At 41.5% G+C, this 17043-nt stretch overlaps 1 protein-coding gene and 1 pseudogene across 5 annotated transcripts in view; both read right to left on the bottom strand.

Moving 5' to 3' along the window:
- Cyp2b13 (cytochrome P450, family 2, subfamily b, polypeptide 13) overlaps nucleotides 1-16715 on the bottom strand; it is a 34810-nt gene extending 18095 nt beyond the window's left edge. For 2 of the 5 annotated variants that reach the window (XM_006539508.4, XM_006539509.4), the window contains exons 1-3: nucleotides 16413-16715; nucleotides 6950-7046; nucleotides 6811-6858 (exon numbers count right to left, since the gene is read on the bottom strand). In XM_006539508.4, coding sequence (XP_006539571.1) covers nucleotides 6811-6858; nucleotides 6950-7046; nucleotides 16413-16516 — 249 coding nt within the window. In that variant the 5' untranslated portion in view covers nucleotides 16517-16715. Of the gene's footprint in view, nucleotides 1-6810; nucleotides 6859-6949; nucleotides 7047-16017; nucleotides 16042-16412 lie in introns of those variants that run through there. The other 3 variants (XM_006539510.4, NM_007813.2, XM_006539511.2) reach the window with 3 other exon arrangements.
- Nucleotides 2347-6306, bottom strand: Rnf170-ps (ring finger protein 170, pseudogene; annotated as a pseudogene).
- Nucleotides 16716-17043: the final 328 nt, after the last annotated feature.

Raw genomic sequence — 17043 nt, 5'->3', positions numbered from 1 at the left:
TACCATAACAGGGGCTGCTTGGCCCCACCTCACTGTCTTACTCCTCTTACTCCCCTTACTCTCCTCTCTCCTCTCCTCCTTTCTCCTCTCTCTCTCTCTCTCTCTCTGTCCCTCTCTCTTTCCTTCTCTCTCTCCTTCTCTCCCTCTCTTTCTCTCTCTCCCTCTCTCTCTCCCTTCTCTCTTTTCCCCTGCCTTTCTACAATAAAGCTCTAAAACCATAGACTGTCTATGTTCATAAAGGCCCACTGCGCTTACTCTCACCTGCGTGGGAACCTCTCTCCCTCGGATCTCACTCCCATAACCCTGCAGCACAGGGTGCCACCATGGGGCCCCTGGATTTGGGGACTACCTCTTGTCCATCCCCCATGGGGTGTGGTCAGTGGCTTAGATGCCCATCTGAGGCCAAGAGTAAAGCATCCAGCAGCCCTCCCATATCTGCCTGCCCAGAGCACAGGAGCTCTGGCTGGACCTGGGCAACTTCCCTCCCCCTCTTTCCCCACACCCCTCTGCCCTCTCTCTCATAACCAAAGGGCAATAGGATTTTGCCCAGGGCCCCTGGTCAGGGGCTGTCCCTTGTCCATCCCCTGTCAAGTGGGATCAGTGGCTTATATGCCCACCTGGGGCCGAGTAGAAAGCATCTAGCAGCCCTCCCACATCTTCCTGCCCAAAGCATAGGAGGAACTCTGGCTGGACGTGAGCTATCCTCCCTTTCTGCTCTTTCTCAAGCACCGTTTAGTTGCCACAGTACCTGACTTGACTTGAGACAATCAATTCTCCTGCTGCTCCATTTCTCATTGTTTCTCATTTGTACAAGCCCCATGTTGCTCACAGATCCTGTTATTCTTCATGGCTGTCAGCAACCTGGAAACTTAGCATCCTGAAAATTCTGTCTGGACCAGCTGCCCTTTTTTTCTTGCCTGGTCTATGTACTATGCCTTCAACATGGTGTCCTCCATGGGTTCACATGCTAGAAGCTTGGTCTGCAAATGGTTGTATTTCGAGGTGGTCCAGCTCTCAAGTACTAGAGCCTAATGAGAGGAATTGGTTCCCCAAGGCAGATCCACAGAATAGATCTATATAGGTCAAGAGGAGAAGCCTGGATTTGTGGGATACTTTATTATAAATGAAAGTCATCCAACATGATGATCTGCAGGGCATGCAGGACCATGCTACCTGACAGGCATTAGAACTTGTAAGGTTCAGTGAGTTCAAACCCCAGGAATCTCAGACATATGAGAAAAACAGAAGTAAAGTTGCTTCCTACTTGTCTCTGTACCTGCTCTGGAAAAGGTAACTAGGACACACATCCAAAAGAACCACAGGCACTCAGTCCTATAAGAATAAAATCTGGAGCTCTTCTCCATGGTAAGAAGGGATCTAGATAGCCTCAAATTCAGCAAATACTTGAAGCCAATACTTCTTGGTTATTGTCATGCCATTCCCCCAACAGATATATAAATTCCGTTTCATCCCAGTAGAGTGTATGTATTCACATTCTGCCCCCAATAAAGCAATATCAACAAGCAATGATCATCTCAGACAGCTACTTCATTAAATATTACCTAAAGAGCCATGAGTAAGACTACTAAAGAAGAAATTTCTCTTTTCCCAGCCCTTGGATGCTCAGCAATCACTCCCATTTAGACCACAACCTGTTCAACTTAGTCTCAGATTCTACTTTCCTGCTGCCATGCAGATGCACCAAGGATAAACATAGACCATGGGCCCCTGTTCCTGGTTTTCTCCAGGAACTTTACTGGTGGCACCTGGATAACCAGAGAGGAGATTAGGAACCACAACATTTGTCTGAGAGCCCACTGTTCCCGTTCTGGTCTGGTGTATAGAGATATCCTAGGACTCAAAAAGCAACAGACAGTGGACTCTCTGTTCCATCCTTTTCTATGTGTACTCTGGGCCAGCATGCAAGCTGCATCCAGACATCCCAACAGAGGTACAACAATTAGCATCTTCTGTATGTGACAGATTTTAATTTTCTCTTATGTTTTGTGACATATAGAGGGACCCTCACCAGAGTCTGGAAAAAATGTACTGTCTGAACTTAGAATGTCAAACTCCCTACAGGGAAAAGATGCAACAAGTCACACTATAGTAACAGAGTATTATCAGCCCTCTCTGTGAGTCTGTGCACAGTTAAAGTACTTGGGGAGGGTTCAACTTTCTTCAGTGGTGCAGGCACTTATAAGTTGCTCGTGTTCCAATGAACAGTACATGCATCCATACTGATTAAAGCAGCCATAATTTCTTCCAAGTAGTAAGGAGCTTCAGAGGAAAACATAGACATGAGAATGAGAAAGGAAGAAATTAGATTATCAGAGAATTTTTTTTAACTTTTAGATAAACTATTTTTATTCCAAAGAATAAATGCTGAACAAACTCTCCAGATCACAAAGCTTGTGAGACGCCTCTGCTCTCTCCTGTGCACAGACTCTGTGAGGTAGGCGTCTGTACAGCCATGGGGCCCAGGAACTCTGCTGCCCTTCACAACTGAGAATGGAGCTGGAGAAACCCTACTCTAGTGAGTGGTTAATGGAACAGTTCCCTTCTCATTCCCCACAGAGCCACTCAAAGTATTGTTTGTTCCTGGGCTTGTACCATTGCTTTTGTGACAGTTACTCTGTTTTGTTTAAAAAGCTTGTTGCTTTGATTTATATGACCTCGGAATACAAAGTCTTTCTATGATGTTTAAAGCACTGATAGACTCTACTTGCTTTGAAGACTTTCTCAAATTGCTGCTGCATTCGTCATTAATGATCCGTAAAGATGAGGGAACAGCAGGTGTAAAATTCGGAGACACCGCTGTGTTCCCTTTTTGGCTCAGTAAGACTTTAACCATACAGTGGTTTTGTATGTTACAAAATTTTGTACAGTACACCTCTTCTCAGATATTAGAGTAAGTCCAAATATTACAGAAGTATGACATTTGCAGCAGAACACATGCACAGAAAATAAAATCATTTCAGTAAACCATAGCTATAGTCCACATTGCATTTTTAAAAGGTGGAAAATGTTTTCCCAGGCTGGCAACGAGCTCCCCTACTCAATAGCTTCCCAAGTTGGTGATGAGTGGCCACAGTTTTCTATGGTGCATGTCACTCTTACTTCATTTGCAAGTATACCCTCGAGATTGATAAAGGCTGTGACGAGTGTTCTTCCTGGAGCTTTAGCTTAGAAGCACCGAAACTGTTCCAGGGAAGGAAAACTGTGTTATGAAAACCTGACTCCAGAGAATTCCACTCCTCCCGCTTCTCCTCAGACTAGCTTTCATGCCTACCTAAATATCACTAGTTCCATTATGTTAGGAAAACAAAGTCTTTCATCCATAGGATGAAGGTTTCACCTCTGCAACAGGAAGCTGATGCTGCTCTTCCTTCCTTACAACATTTTCTAAGGATAAAAGAAAAATTATGAGAGATTGCATTGATCATGTTCTATATATAAGGACTGGTTTTGTTTTATGTTGTTTTTTTTAATGGCAGACAACACCTTCATTTTAAGCCTAGATTAGGAAAGAAATTGACGTTTCGTTCAGAATCTCATTACTTGGCAGCTAATCTGATTGGTTTTTTTTTTTTTTTGGAATGTGACAGATTTTAGCTTTCTGTCCCTAAACACACACACTGAGGCTAAGAAGTCAATGGTACTAGCAATGAGAAGGCAGGGCCTGGGCATCACCTCACACCCCATCCAGCTGCTCTCCAGTTAGGGGCTCAGTTACAGTACTCAGTCCATTCAAACAGAACTACAGACCTCACATCCCCATGTCACAGCCATCAAAGACAACCAAAGCAGTATGAACCTCAGTAGTTAGGCGTCTTATACACATTTCCTCATTCTGCCCAAGGCACGATGAATCTGAGCCAAATAATGCCATCTACAAGATAATAGTTTTACATTTTCAGAACAATAGACAACTAATCAAATATCTTCATTTTGCTGCAAGGGTTAACTCATTATTTGTAAAATCTAAATACTGTCCTTAGTACCTTCCTAAAGGCCCTGACCCATGCCAATAGAAATGAACAGCCTGTTTCCTCAAAATCGTACCCATTACTACTTGTTTCCAAGGTTACTTATGTTCCTGGGACAAAATCATTTCCCTTTACAAGCTACTCTATTTTCCTTTCCATTGCATTTTATTTACTTTGTGTTTGTGGTGTGTGATTGTGGGGTGTGTGTGTGTGTGTGTGTGTGTGTGTGTGTGTGTGTGTGTGTACACTCATGTGAAGGTCAGAGGACAGCTCACAGAATCCGTTCTATACTTCCATGATGTGAGACCCAGGTTGTCAGGCTTGGGAGCAAGCACCTTTCCCCACTGCCCTGCTTTTGGTTTGGGTAGGATCTCACTCTTTAGCTCAAGCTTCTGGGAACTCATTACATAGTCTAGGCAGACCCTGAACTTGCAACAATCTTCTACCTCAGCTTCTTGAATGCAGAAAGTACAAGTGTAAAGCTGCCACAGCTGGCTACAAGTTACTTTTGTATATGTTTCTATAAAAAGTCCAAACTCTTAGTTGAATGTCATAACTGAATATCAAAAGTGCCTCCAGGAGATGCGTAGTTTTCACTTGTTAATCCTCCTATTGATTAAAGTGGTCTAGAGACTGAAAATGAGGTCAAATCAGGAAGTTCAAGTTTCTTTCATTTTCAGTTGATCACAAAGAATTATACAAAAATGAAAAAGCAGAGTTGCTCCAAGTCCATAGAGCTTAGCACACACCGAGACTCTGACCTTTCCCTACTATCATAAAATATTTTACTTTAACAAAAATATTTAGGCAAGTTTCAAAGTTCTCTATTCTTGTATGAGTACCCACTGAGGATGATGAATTGTAATGCGTCAATATTGAACTGCATATCTAAGTAAGTAATCTGCAGAAGAAGAAAACAACAAAGTATCCCTTTTCAATTGGCTTCATACTTTTTTACAGACAACACAGAATTGAGATAAACCTGTAGATCACTATACATCTGATGTTAACATTAGAAGCTGTAGTATGTAAATGTTCCAGTTGTATATTCTTAGGCATTTGTCAAATGATAACCAAATGTTTTAAGCGTGTAAAATAATATTTGGGTGAATGATACTGCCATGGATCCTTTTGTTTAATTTTATATATAAGCTCGGATATTCTAGTAAACTAATTTTTTTTCACCTAGTTAGTCTTTGGGTTATCACTTCTCGATACATAATGGAGATGTAAATAAGCAACAAAAAGATAACAAAGAAATCATCTAGAAAGCCCAGAATTCCAAACAAGGCTTCAGGTACAAAATCTAGAGGTGATATTAAATAGAAAAAAGCTCCCATCAAACAAAGCATTATCCTAATGCGGAACATCCAGAAGAGGCCCCCAACTGAAAACACTTCCCTGAACGCATGTCTCAGCAAGGTGGGGAGGTCCATGATCCTTTCCATAATAGATCTAGGCTGCCCTGAGAATCTCCGGTTATAATCATTAACATCTTGACGCAATCTTATAACATCCTGAGATTGATCATCTTCACCAAATACTGTTAGGAGGAGAGTTACCGTTTGTCTACAGATAGGACAACTGATTGCACCAAGCCAGGACCCGTATCGCCAGTATGCAATTATGCAGGAACCACAAAAGAGATGTCCACAGTTTGTTTCAACAGGAAAGGAGGCTTGATGTAAGCAGATTGGACAGTACATTTCAGTGTAGAACTGCTGTCGGGCAGGAGCAGGGACATCCTGTTCTGTTTGGAATTGTTCTCGAAGCACTCTGACTAGCTCCTGGTTTTCTGGATGGATGTTCTGCTGTACATTTCTGAGAAGTGCATACAGGAGAGTAGCGATCAACGCGAAGCTGACCACCACAGCCACAAGGACTTGGTCGCTCACTCCTTCTATAAATGAGTCATCCTGCTGCAAACTCTGACCTTCACTGTAGTACCTGGCCATTACAGGTCTTTGAATCCAAGATTCTCCTAGGACTCCAAAGCATATATCTTGTATCTTGTTGTCTTGGAAACGCCAATATCTTTGCATTAAGGTCGAATGTTTATTATAGCATTATTCTTAGACGCCCTAAGCTCGTCGCGGCCCAGGAACTACCGGGCCAGTCGGCGGGTCGGCATAGAGCTCATTTCCTGGGACTACCTAGCTACTCCTCCAGTGCAAACTACAGGCGGCTTCTTAAGCCAGAGAGCCGGCGTCAGCGCACGCGCAGTGCGGAGCCCCAGCGAGGGTGAGCGGACTGGAGAGACACACAGACCGGCCGCCACCGCAGGGCCCGGCCGGGGCGCGCGCCCGCGGGCCTTCGAGAATTTTTTAAAATAACAAATTAAAAAAGATGTCAACTTGACATTTACAAAATGTGGGAAGCACATTTTTTAAAACACTTAGGGACAACTGTACCACACATACTGTCATTCCAGCCCATGAAACATTTTGTCAGGTGGATCATTAGCCTGTATATAGGGTGACATTGTTCCAAAACCTAATTTTAAAAACATAAAAGTGAATACAACATTGATACAGGTGGTCCTATACAAACCAAGGGGTAGCAGGTAGTTGAGATTATTGCCAGTTGGGTCTTACCAGGACACATTACGCAGAGCAAGTTGTTTATGGTCACCTGAACTCCATTCTCTGGCTCTGGGCTCACTCATCAGGCCAGAGGAGCCATGTGAGACCCCCAAGAGAGTCCTACTTCCCTGTGGAAGTCTTCTGGGCCACAAGACTAACCACAGAGGTCTTCCTAGAAGTCAGAAGAGAGCTGATTTGTGCATGGTGCCCTGTATGCCATTGTGCAGGTGTGTGCTTACCCTTTGGTCCAGAGGGGCATGCTGGATCACAAGAGCATTCTGCTTCCCCTGTGAGGCATACAAAGAACACAAGAACTACCACCTGGGAATATGGCCCCAACAATCCTTGCCAGTAGGGACAAACATCAGAGTCAGGTACCCTGACATCCATTGTCTGCTCCACAGCTCCGTACACCTTTCTGAGAAGTCCTGCTATCATCAGGATAATCCAACCAACACCAGGGAAAACCAGATGCCTAAATGACAGCATAAGAACACAATCAATAAATCAGACAGTGCCCAGAGGAGGCTACACTCCCAAGTACTCTAGCACACTGAGGATCTTAGGATCGGGGTGAGTAGGACACAACATCTGTTCCAACACAACCAGGAGAAACTGGGACCATCAGTATCCAGGAACACAGGAACCCCACCTAAACAGTAACTTGGGTTCCTTCCAGTCTTTGCTGGTTTGCCTTGGGCAAAAACTCTGCAGCCAGTGCTATCACAGGCAAGGCACTGGCATGTTCTCATCCTGTGGAGAGTTTCTGATTTGGACCTCTGAAATCTCCCCACCTGGGTCACTAAGTTCCCATTGGCAGTTCAGGTGGCTGCCACGCCAGCCTTTCACTTCCAAATTCCTGCAGCTGGCTAGTGTGCCTTGCCAACATACCTTTTCTCTCTAGAACCCAGTTGAGTTGCTGAATGAAGGAAAACACCACACAAACGTAGTTCGGAATCAACGGGTAACTCAATCTCAAGACACAACAACAAGCATCCTAATCTTGTAAGCCACATTAAATGTAAATCCTCCAATGGCAAATCCTGGCAGATTTGCCATATAAACCAGGGGCTACTTTTTACCTACATATTGTCCTCCAAGCTGTCCCTGACCAAAAAGCCTGTATCTCTCTCCTGCCTCCACTATTCTTGTCCCTGACCCAGAAGTTTCACCTACTCCTTGCCCAGTTATTGGTACCCTGAAAATTTTATTCATTAGGGGAAAGTTCTGCCACAAAACTAAGACTTGGTTCTTTGTGAAAATCAACAAGATTGTAAAACCTCTTAGCTAACATTTCTAGAGGGCACAGAGACAGTATAAAACCAAACAAAATCAAAATGAAAAGGGAGACATAACAGAAATGGAGAAAAATTTTAAAAAAAAATCAGATCCTACTACAAAAGTCTACATTCAACAAAACTGGAAAGTCTAGATGAAATATATTACTTTCTAGACAGATGCCAGGTACTAAAAATAAATCAGGATCAGATAAATCATCTAAACAACACCATAACCTCTAAGGCTATAGAAGCAGTCATTAGAAGTCTCCCAACCAAAAAAGGTCAGGGCCCGATGGTTTTAGTACAAAATTCTATCAGACCTTCAAAGAAGTCCTAATGCCAATACTTCTCAAACTATTAGAAAAAAAGAGATGCTATCAAATTCTTTCTATGAAGCCATAGTTACACTGATACCTAACCCATAAAAAGACCCAACAAAGAATGAGAACTTCAGACCAATTTCTATCATGAAGATCAGTGAAAAATACTCAATTAAATTCTGTCAAACTGAATCCAAGAACTCATCAAAATGATCATTGACCATGATCAAATAGGCTTCAACCCAGAAATGCAGGGATATTTCAATATATGGAAATCGATCGGTTTAATACACTATCTAAACAAACTCAAAACAGAAAAAACACATGATAATCTCATTGGATGCTGTAAAGGCTTTGACAAATCACAACACTCATTTATGTTACAAGTATTGGAGAGATCGGGAACTCAATGTTTGTACCTAAATATAATAAAAGCAAGAGACAGCAAACCAATAGTCAACATCAAACTAAATGGAAAGCAACTCAAAGCAATCCCATTAAAATCAAGGACAAGAAAAGGCTGTCCATTCCTTCCTATCTATTCAATATAGTACTCAAAGATCTAGCCAGAGCAACTTGAGAGACAAAAGGTATTGAAGGGATACAAAATGGGAAGGAGGAAGTAAAAATATCACTATTTGAAGATAATATGATAGTATACATAAGCCACCCAAAAAATTCTACCAGAAAGCTCCTACAACTAATAAACAACTTCAGCAAAGTGGCTGGATATAAAATTAACTCTAGCAAATCAGTATTCTTCCTCTACTCAAAGGAGAAGTGGGCAGAGAAAGAGAATAGGGAAACAACATCCTTCATAATAGTCACAAATGTCTTGGTGTGACTCTAACTAAGCAAGTGAAAGATCTCTGTGACAAGAAGCTCAAGGCTCTGAAGAAAGAAATTGAAGAAGACATAAGGTGGAAAGATATCTGATGAGTGGATTGGCAGGATTAATATAATAAAAATGGCCATGTTCCTGAAAGCAATCTAGATGTTCAATGCAATCCCCCATCAAAATTCCACTTCAATTCTTCATTGAGCTAGAAAGAGCAATGCTCAAATTCATTTGGAAGAAGAAAAAAAAAACAGGTTAGCCAAAACTATTTTCAACAATAAAAGCACTCTGAGAGAATCACCATCCCTGAACTCAAGTAGTACTACACAGCAATAGTGATTTTAAAAACTGCATAGTATTGGTACAATGACAATCAGGTAGGTCAATGGAGTAGAATTGAAGACCCAGAAATGAACCTGCAAGGCTATGGTAACTGGATCTTTGACAAAGGAGCTAAAATCATCCTGTGGGAAAAAAAGAGAGCATTTTCAAAAAATGATGCTGGTGCAACTGGAAGTCAACATGTAGAAGAATACAAATTTATCCATTATTCTCTCCCTGTACAAAGCTCAAGTTCAAGTGGATTATGGACCTCCACTTAAAAGCAGATACACTGAATCTAATAGAAGAGAAAGTAGGGGAAAGCCTCAAATACATGGGCACAGAGAAGTTCCTAAACAGAACACCAATAGCTATTGCACTAAGATCAAGAATAAACAAATGGGACCTGAGAGAATGGCAAGCTTGTTGAGAAAGTAGTTAGGGAAATAACATCCTTCACAATACTCACAAATAATGTAAAATACCTTGATGTGACTCTAACTAAGGAAGTGAAAGATCTGTATGATAAGAACTTCAAGTCTCTGAAGTAAGAAATTGAAGATCTCAGAAGGTGGAAAGATATCCCGTGCTCAAGAATTGGCATGATTATTATTGAAAAGGGGCTATGCTGCTGAAAGCAAACTACAGATTCAATACATCAAAATTTCAACTCAATTCTTCAAAGAGTTTTTAAAAAAAAAGCAATTTACAAATTCACCTGGAATAACAAAAATCCTAGAATAGCAAAAACCATTCTCAACAATGAAAGAACCTCCGGTGAAATCACCATGCCTTATCTCAAGCTATACTACAGAGTAATTGTGATAAAAACTGCATAATAATGGGCAGCGAAAGACAGGTAGATCAATGGAATAGATTTGAAGACCCAGAAATGAACCAACACACTTATGGTCACTTAATCTTTGACAAAGGAGCTAAAACCATCCAGTGGAAAAAAGACAGCATTTTCAACAAATGGTGGTGGTACAAGTGGCAGTTATCATGTAGAAGAATGTGAATTGATCCATTTGCATCTCCTTGTACAAACCTCAAGTGTAAGTGGATCAAGGAACTCCACATAAAACCAGAGGCACTGCAACTTATAGAGGAGAAAGTTAGGAAAAGCCTCAAAGGTATAGGCACAGGGGAAAAAAAAATCCTGAACATAATAGCAATGGCTTGTGCTGTAAGATCATGAATCCACAAATGAGACTTCATAAAATTGCAAAGCTTCTGTAATGCAAAAGACACTGTCAATAAGACAAAAAGGCCACCAACAGATTGGGAAAGAATCTTTATCAATCCTAAACCTGATAGGGGACTTTGTATTTCTTTCCAATAAAAACAAAGAACTCAAGAAGCTGGATTTCAGAAAATCAAATAACCCTATTTTTTTTCTTTTCTTTTCCATTTTTTATTAGGTATTTAGCTCATTTACATTTCCAATGCTATACCAAAAGTCCCCCATAGCCACCCACCCCCCACTCCACTACCCACCCACTCCCCCTTTTTGGCCCTGGCGTTCCCCTGTACTGGGGCATATAAAGTTTGCGGGTCCAATGGGCCTCTCTTTCCAGTGATGGCCGACTAGGCCATCTTTTGATACATATGCAGCTAGAGTCAAGAGCTCCGGGGTACTGGTTAGTTCATAATGTTGTTCCACCTATAGGGTTGCAGATCCCTTTAGCTCCTTGGGTACTTTCTCTAGCTCCTCCATTGGGAGCCCTGTGATCCATCCATTAGCTGACTGTGAGCATCCACTTCTCTGTTTGCTAGGCCCTGGCATAGTCTCACAAGAGACAGCTACATCTGGGTCCTTTCCATAAAATATTGCTAGTGTATGCAATGGAGTCAGCGTTTGGATGCTGATTATGGGGTGGATCCCTGGATAAGGCAGTCTCTACATGGTCCATCCTTTCATCTCAGCTCCAAACTTTGTCTCTGTAACTCCTTCCAAGGGTGTTTTGTTCCCACTTCTAGGAGGGGCATGGTGTCCACACTTCAGTCTTCATTTTTCTTGAGTTTCATGTGTTCAGGAAATTGTATCTTATATCTTGGGTATCCTAGGTTTTGGGCTAATATCCACTTATCAGTGAGTACATATTGTGTGAGTTCCTTTGTGAATGTGTTACCTCACTCAGGATGATGCCCTCCAGGTCCATCCATTCGGCTAGGAATTTCATAAACTCATTCTTTTTAATAGCTGAGTAGTACTCCATTGTGTAGATGTACCACATTTTCTGTATCCATTCTTCTGTTGAGGGGCATCTCGGTTCTTTCCAGCTTCTGGCTATTATAAATAAGGCTGCTATGAACATAGTGGAGCATGTGTCCTTCCTACCAGTTGGGGCATCTTCTGGATATATGCCCAGGAGAGGTATTGCTGGATCCTCCGGTAGTACTATGTCCAATTTTCTGAGGAACCGCCAGACTGATTTCCAGAGTGGTTGTACAAGCCTGCAATCCCACCAACAATGGAGGAGTGTTCCTCTTTCTCCACATCCACGCCAGCATCTTCTGTCATCTGAATTTTTGATCTTAGCCATTCTGACTGGTGTGAGGTGGAATCTCAGGGTTGTTTTGATTTGCATTTCCCTGATGATTAAGGATGTTGAACATTTTTTCAGGTGCTTCTCTGCCATTCGGTATTCCTCAGGTGAGAATTCTTTGTTCAGTTCTGAGCCCCATTTTTTAATGGGGTTATTTGATTTTCTGAAGTCCACCTTCTTGAGTTCTTTATATATGTTGGATATTAGTCCCCTATCTGATTTAGGATAGGTAAAGATCCTTTCCCAATCTGTTGGTGGTCTTTTTGTCTTATTGACGGTGTCTTTTGCCTTGCAGAAACTTTGGAGTTTCATTAGGTCCCATTTATCAATTCTCGATCTTACAGCACAAGCCATTACTGTTCTGTTCAGGAATTTTTCCCCTGTGCCCATATCTTCAAGGCTTTTCCCACTTTCTCCTCTATAAGTTTCAGTGTCTCTGGTTTTATGTGAAGTTCCTTGATCCACTTAGATTTGACCTTAGTACAAGGAGATAAGTATGGATCAATTCGCATTCTTCTACATGATAACAACCAGTTGTGCCGGCACCAATTGTTGAAAATGCTGTCTTTCTTCCACTGGATGGTTTTAGCTCCCTTGTGGAAGATCAAGTGACCATAGGTGTGTGGGTTCATTTCTGGGTCTTCAATTCTATTCCATTGGTCTACTTGTCTGTCTCTATACCAGTACCATGCAGTTTTTATCACAATTGCTCTGTAGTAAAGCTTTAGGTCAGGCATGGTGATTCCACCAGAGGTTCTTTTATTCTTGAGAAGAGTTTTTGCTATCCTAGGTTTTTTGTTATTCCAGATGAATCTGCCGATTGCTCTTTCTAATTCGTTGAAGAATTGAGTTGGAATTTTGATGGGGATTGCATTGAATCTGTAGATTGCTTTTGGCAAGATAGCCATTTTTACAATGAAATAACCCTATTTTTAAAATGGGGTACAGAGCTAAACAAAGAATTCTCAACTGAGGAAACCCAATTGGCTGAGAAGCACCTGAAAAACTATTCAATGACGTTAATCATCAGTGAGATTCAAATTAAAACAATCCTGAGATTCTACCTCACAAACATCAGAATGGCTAAAATCAAAAATTCAGGTGACAGCAGATGCTGGCAAGGATGTGGAGAAAGAGGAACACTCCTCCATTGCTGTTGGAATTGCAAGTTTGTAAAACCACTCTGGAAATCAGTTTGGTGGTTCCTCAGAACACTGGATATAGTACTACCAGAAGATCTGGCAATACCTCTCCTGGGCATATGCCCAGAATATGTTCTAACTTGCAATAAGGACACATACTCCACAATGCACATCACAGCCTTATTTATAATAGCCAGAAGCTGGAAAGAAACCAGATGTCCCTCAACAAAGGAATGGATACAGATAATCTGATACATTTACACAATGGAATACTACTCAGCAATTAAAAACAATGAATTTATGAAATTCTTAGGCAAAAGGATGGATCTGGAGGATATCTTCCTGAGTGAGGTAACCCCATCACAAAAAAAAAAAAAAAACACATGATATGCAACTCACAGATAAGTAGCATTAGGCCAGAAACTTAGAATATCCAAGATACAATTTTCAAAACACTTGAAACTCAAGAAGAAGGAAGACCAACGTGTGGATACTTCATTCCTTCTTAAAATGGGGAACAAAATACCCATGGAAGGAGTTACAGAGACAAAGTTTGAAGCAGAGCCTTAAGGATCGACCATACAGAGACTGCCCCACTTGGAGATCCACAACCATAAGCAACCACCAAACCCAGTCACTAGGCAAATGCCATCCAGACCCTGCTGACAGGAACCTGATATAGATGTCTCCTGCAAAGGCTCTGCCAGTGCTTGTAAATACAGAAGTAGATGCTCACCATCATCCATTAGACAGAGCACAAGGTCACCAATGAAGGAGCCAGAGAAATACCCAGGGAGTTGATGGGGACTGAAGCCTCATAGGAGGAACATCAATATAAACTAACCAGTACCCAAGAGCTTCTTGGAACTATACCACAAATCAAAGAAAACAGATGGTGGAACTTGTGACTCTAGCTATATATGTAGCAGAGGATGGTTTAGTCAGTCATCAATGGAAGGAGAGGCCCTTGGTCTTGTGAAGGTTCTATGCCCCAGTATAGGGGAGTGCCAGAACCAGGAATGGGAGTGGATGGGTTTTGGAGCAGGGGCAGGGGGGAGGGATAGGGGATTCTCAGAGGGAAAATTAGGAAAGGGGATAGCATTTGAAATGTAAATAAAGAAAATATCAAATAATAAAAAGAAAAGAATTGCAAGCTTATGTAAGACAAAGGACACTGTCAATAGGACAAAATGGAAACTAAGAGATTGGGAAAAGATGTTTACCAACTCTATATCCTATAGAGGGTTAATTTCCAATATATACAAACAACTCAAGAAGGTTGACTCCAGAGAACCAAGTATCCCTATTTAAAAAGGAGAACAGAGCTGAACAGAAAATTCTCAACTGAGGGAACTCAAATGGCCAAGAAGCACCTAAAGAAATGTTCAACATGCTTAGTCATGAAGGAAACAAAAGTCAAAACAACCCTGAGATTCCACCTCACACCAGTCAGAAAGGCTAAGATCAAAAATTCAGATAACAACAGATACTGGCGAGGATGTGGAAAAAGAAGAACACTCCACCATTGCTGATGGTTATTCTGGAAATCAGTCTGGTGGTTCCTCAGAAATTTGGACATAGTACTACCTGAAGACCCAGCTATACAACTCCTGGGCATACACCCAGAAGATGCTCCAACATGTTATAAGAACACATGCACCACTATGTTTATAGCAGCCTTATTTATAGTAGCCAGAAGCTAGAAAGGACCCAGATGTCCCTCAACAGAAGAATGGATACAGAAAATGTGGTACATTTACACAATGGAGTAATACTCAGCTATTAAAAACAATGACTTCATGAAATTCATAGGCAAATGGATGGAACTTGAAAATATCATACTGACTGAGGTAACCCAGTCACAAAAAAAAAAAAAAATACACATGGAGTGCACACATCGATAAGTGGATATTAGTCCAAAAGTTCGGAATGCCCAAGATTCAATTGACAGACCACATGAAGCCTGAAAAGAACAAAGACCAAAGTGTGAATTCTTCAGAGCTTCTTAGGAAGGGAACAAAATACTCACAGGAGGAAATACGTAGAATGACTGCCCCAAATTGAGACGTATCCCATGGGGAAGAACCAGTTCCCAACACTACTAATAATACAATGTTATGACTGCAGACAAAAACCTAGCATAACCTACCACTGAGAGCCCAAGTCTCATGGAAACATATGCAGAGATCCAAAGCTAAACATTAGATGAAAATCTGGGAGTCTTATCAAAGAGTTGGGAGAATGATTTAGGGACCAGAAGAGGACAGGTAGTCCACAGGAAGACGAACACATTTAACTAAACTGGACCCATGGGAGCTCTGAGTGACTGAATCATCAAACAAAGAGCAAGCATGGGCTGGACTTAGGCCCCCTGGCACATACTTACCAAATGAGCAGTTTGGTCTCTAACAACACAAGCAAGGGATCACCCTGAGTTTATTGCCTGCCTGTAGATCCTGGTCCCCTAACTGAGATGCCTTTTCTGCCCTTACTTGGAGAGAATATGCCTCATGATGCGGTGACAAGATGCGTAAGGGGTGGCTACAGGAGGTAGGTGATACCTAGAGGAGGATTCTTCCTCTCAAGGATAAGAGAAGGGAGGGATAAGGGAGGGTCTATGTGAGGGGATACTAGGAGTAGACTGGGGATGATATTGGAATGTAAAATAAATAAATAAATAAATAAATAAATAAATAAATAAATAAATATATAAATATATATATATAAATAAATAAATAAATAAATAAATAAATAAATAGAAGAAAAGTAACTGCAAAAAAAATTTAAATCCCAAGTTGGGATAATTGACACTCTATTAGCTATCTTAACAGGAACTAGAACCATGAATGTTAACTGATTTTTAATGAAAAGTTGCAATTAAATATGGAATCCCACTTGTAAAGGCTGGTAAAGATTGTACCACAATCAAATGCTTGGCTGTTGCATGGTGTTTATAACTGATTATCCTTAACCACCTACCTAACCACAGACCTTACCTACTGCCCTGCCTCTTGTCCTCTTTGTTCTGGAACACTTCAGGCTAATCTCTTTTGTGAGCAAAAGCAAACCTTAATGGTGATGCCTCTGATATTTGTCTTTGTCTGGAATGGACAAAAAAGAAAAAAAAGCCCCAAGGAATAAAATTCTACATGCTTAAATCTCTGCATGTCTACATCTCAGTACTTCTATACCTCCAAACAAAGTACCCCCACAGAATTCCAATAAAACAAAACTCACCTGTCAACTCAAAAAGGAGTCAGCATCCATTACTAGTCAGTATTTCACCCTCCCTTTAGCAATCTTCCCACCTGAACCAACAGCTCCTTCCAATGATTGACCTCCAAAACAAAAGCAGGGGAAAACCCATACTAAGACTCCGTATAGTTCTTACATGAATGAAACACTTAAGAAGGCCTCCTCTATCCATCTGCAAGAGGTTCCCCAAGAGGGGTAGAGGACGGGGTCCTGGTGGAAGATGACCATGGATCTTTGCATGGCCCCTGACCAGGAGTAGAAATAAGCTCAGAAGGACAGCAAGGAGGAGCAGGACACTAGGATCCATGGTCCGGTCTAACAAGAGTCTGCTTCAGTGCACAGTCCAGCAGGACTTTTGATGCTTAAGCCACCTCCCCACTAGGTTATACAACTCCAACTGTTCCCACCTCCTGTCTCACACTGTCCAGGAATGTGAGCACCATAGTTCCTACCTGGGCTGCTGGTGACCTGCTCATTCACTATTCCATTACAACCACCCTAGACTTTGGCAAGGACATGGGCAGATACATGCGAGAATAGGGCATTTGAAGAGAAGCCTGTTGATATCTGGGAGGTGGGGGTGCACTTTTCAGGTCAATTTTATCTATTTATTTACTGAAGCATGGATCTGTGTGTGTATGCTGCCTTTGTGAAGGACATTTCTTATATGAATAAGATTGTGTGTTCCTCTGTGTTCTGCTAAATGTAGGTATATGTGAGTGTGTGTGTCTGTGTGTGTGTGTGTCTGTGTGTCTGTGTGTGTGTGT

Source organism: Mus musculus, chromosome 7 (assembly GCF_000001635.26).
Source record: "Mus musculus strain C57BL/6J chromosome 7, GRCm38.p6 C57BL/6J".
NCBI lineage: Eukaryota > Metazoa > Chordata > Mammalia > Rodentia > Muridae > Mus > Mus musculus.
The sequence above is the reverse complement of the archived record's forward strand: the minus strand, read 5'-3'. Positions and strand labels throughout refer to the sequence as shown.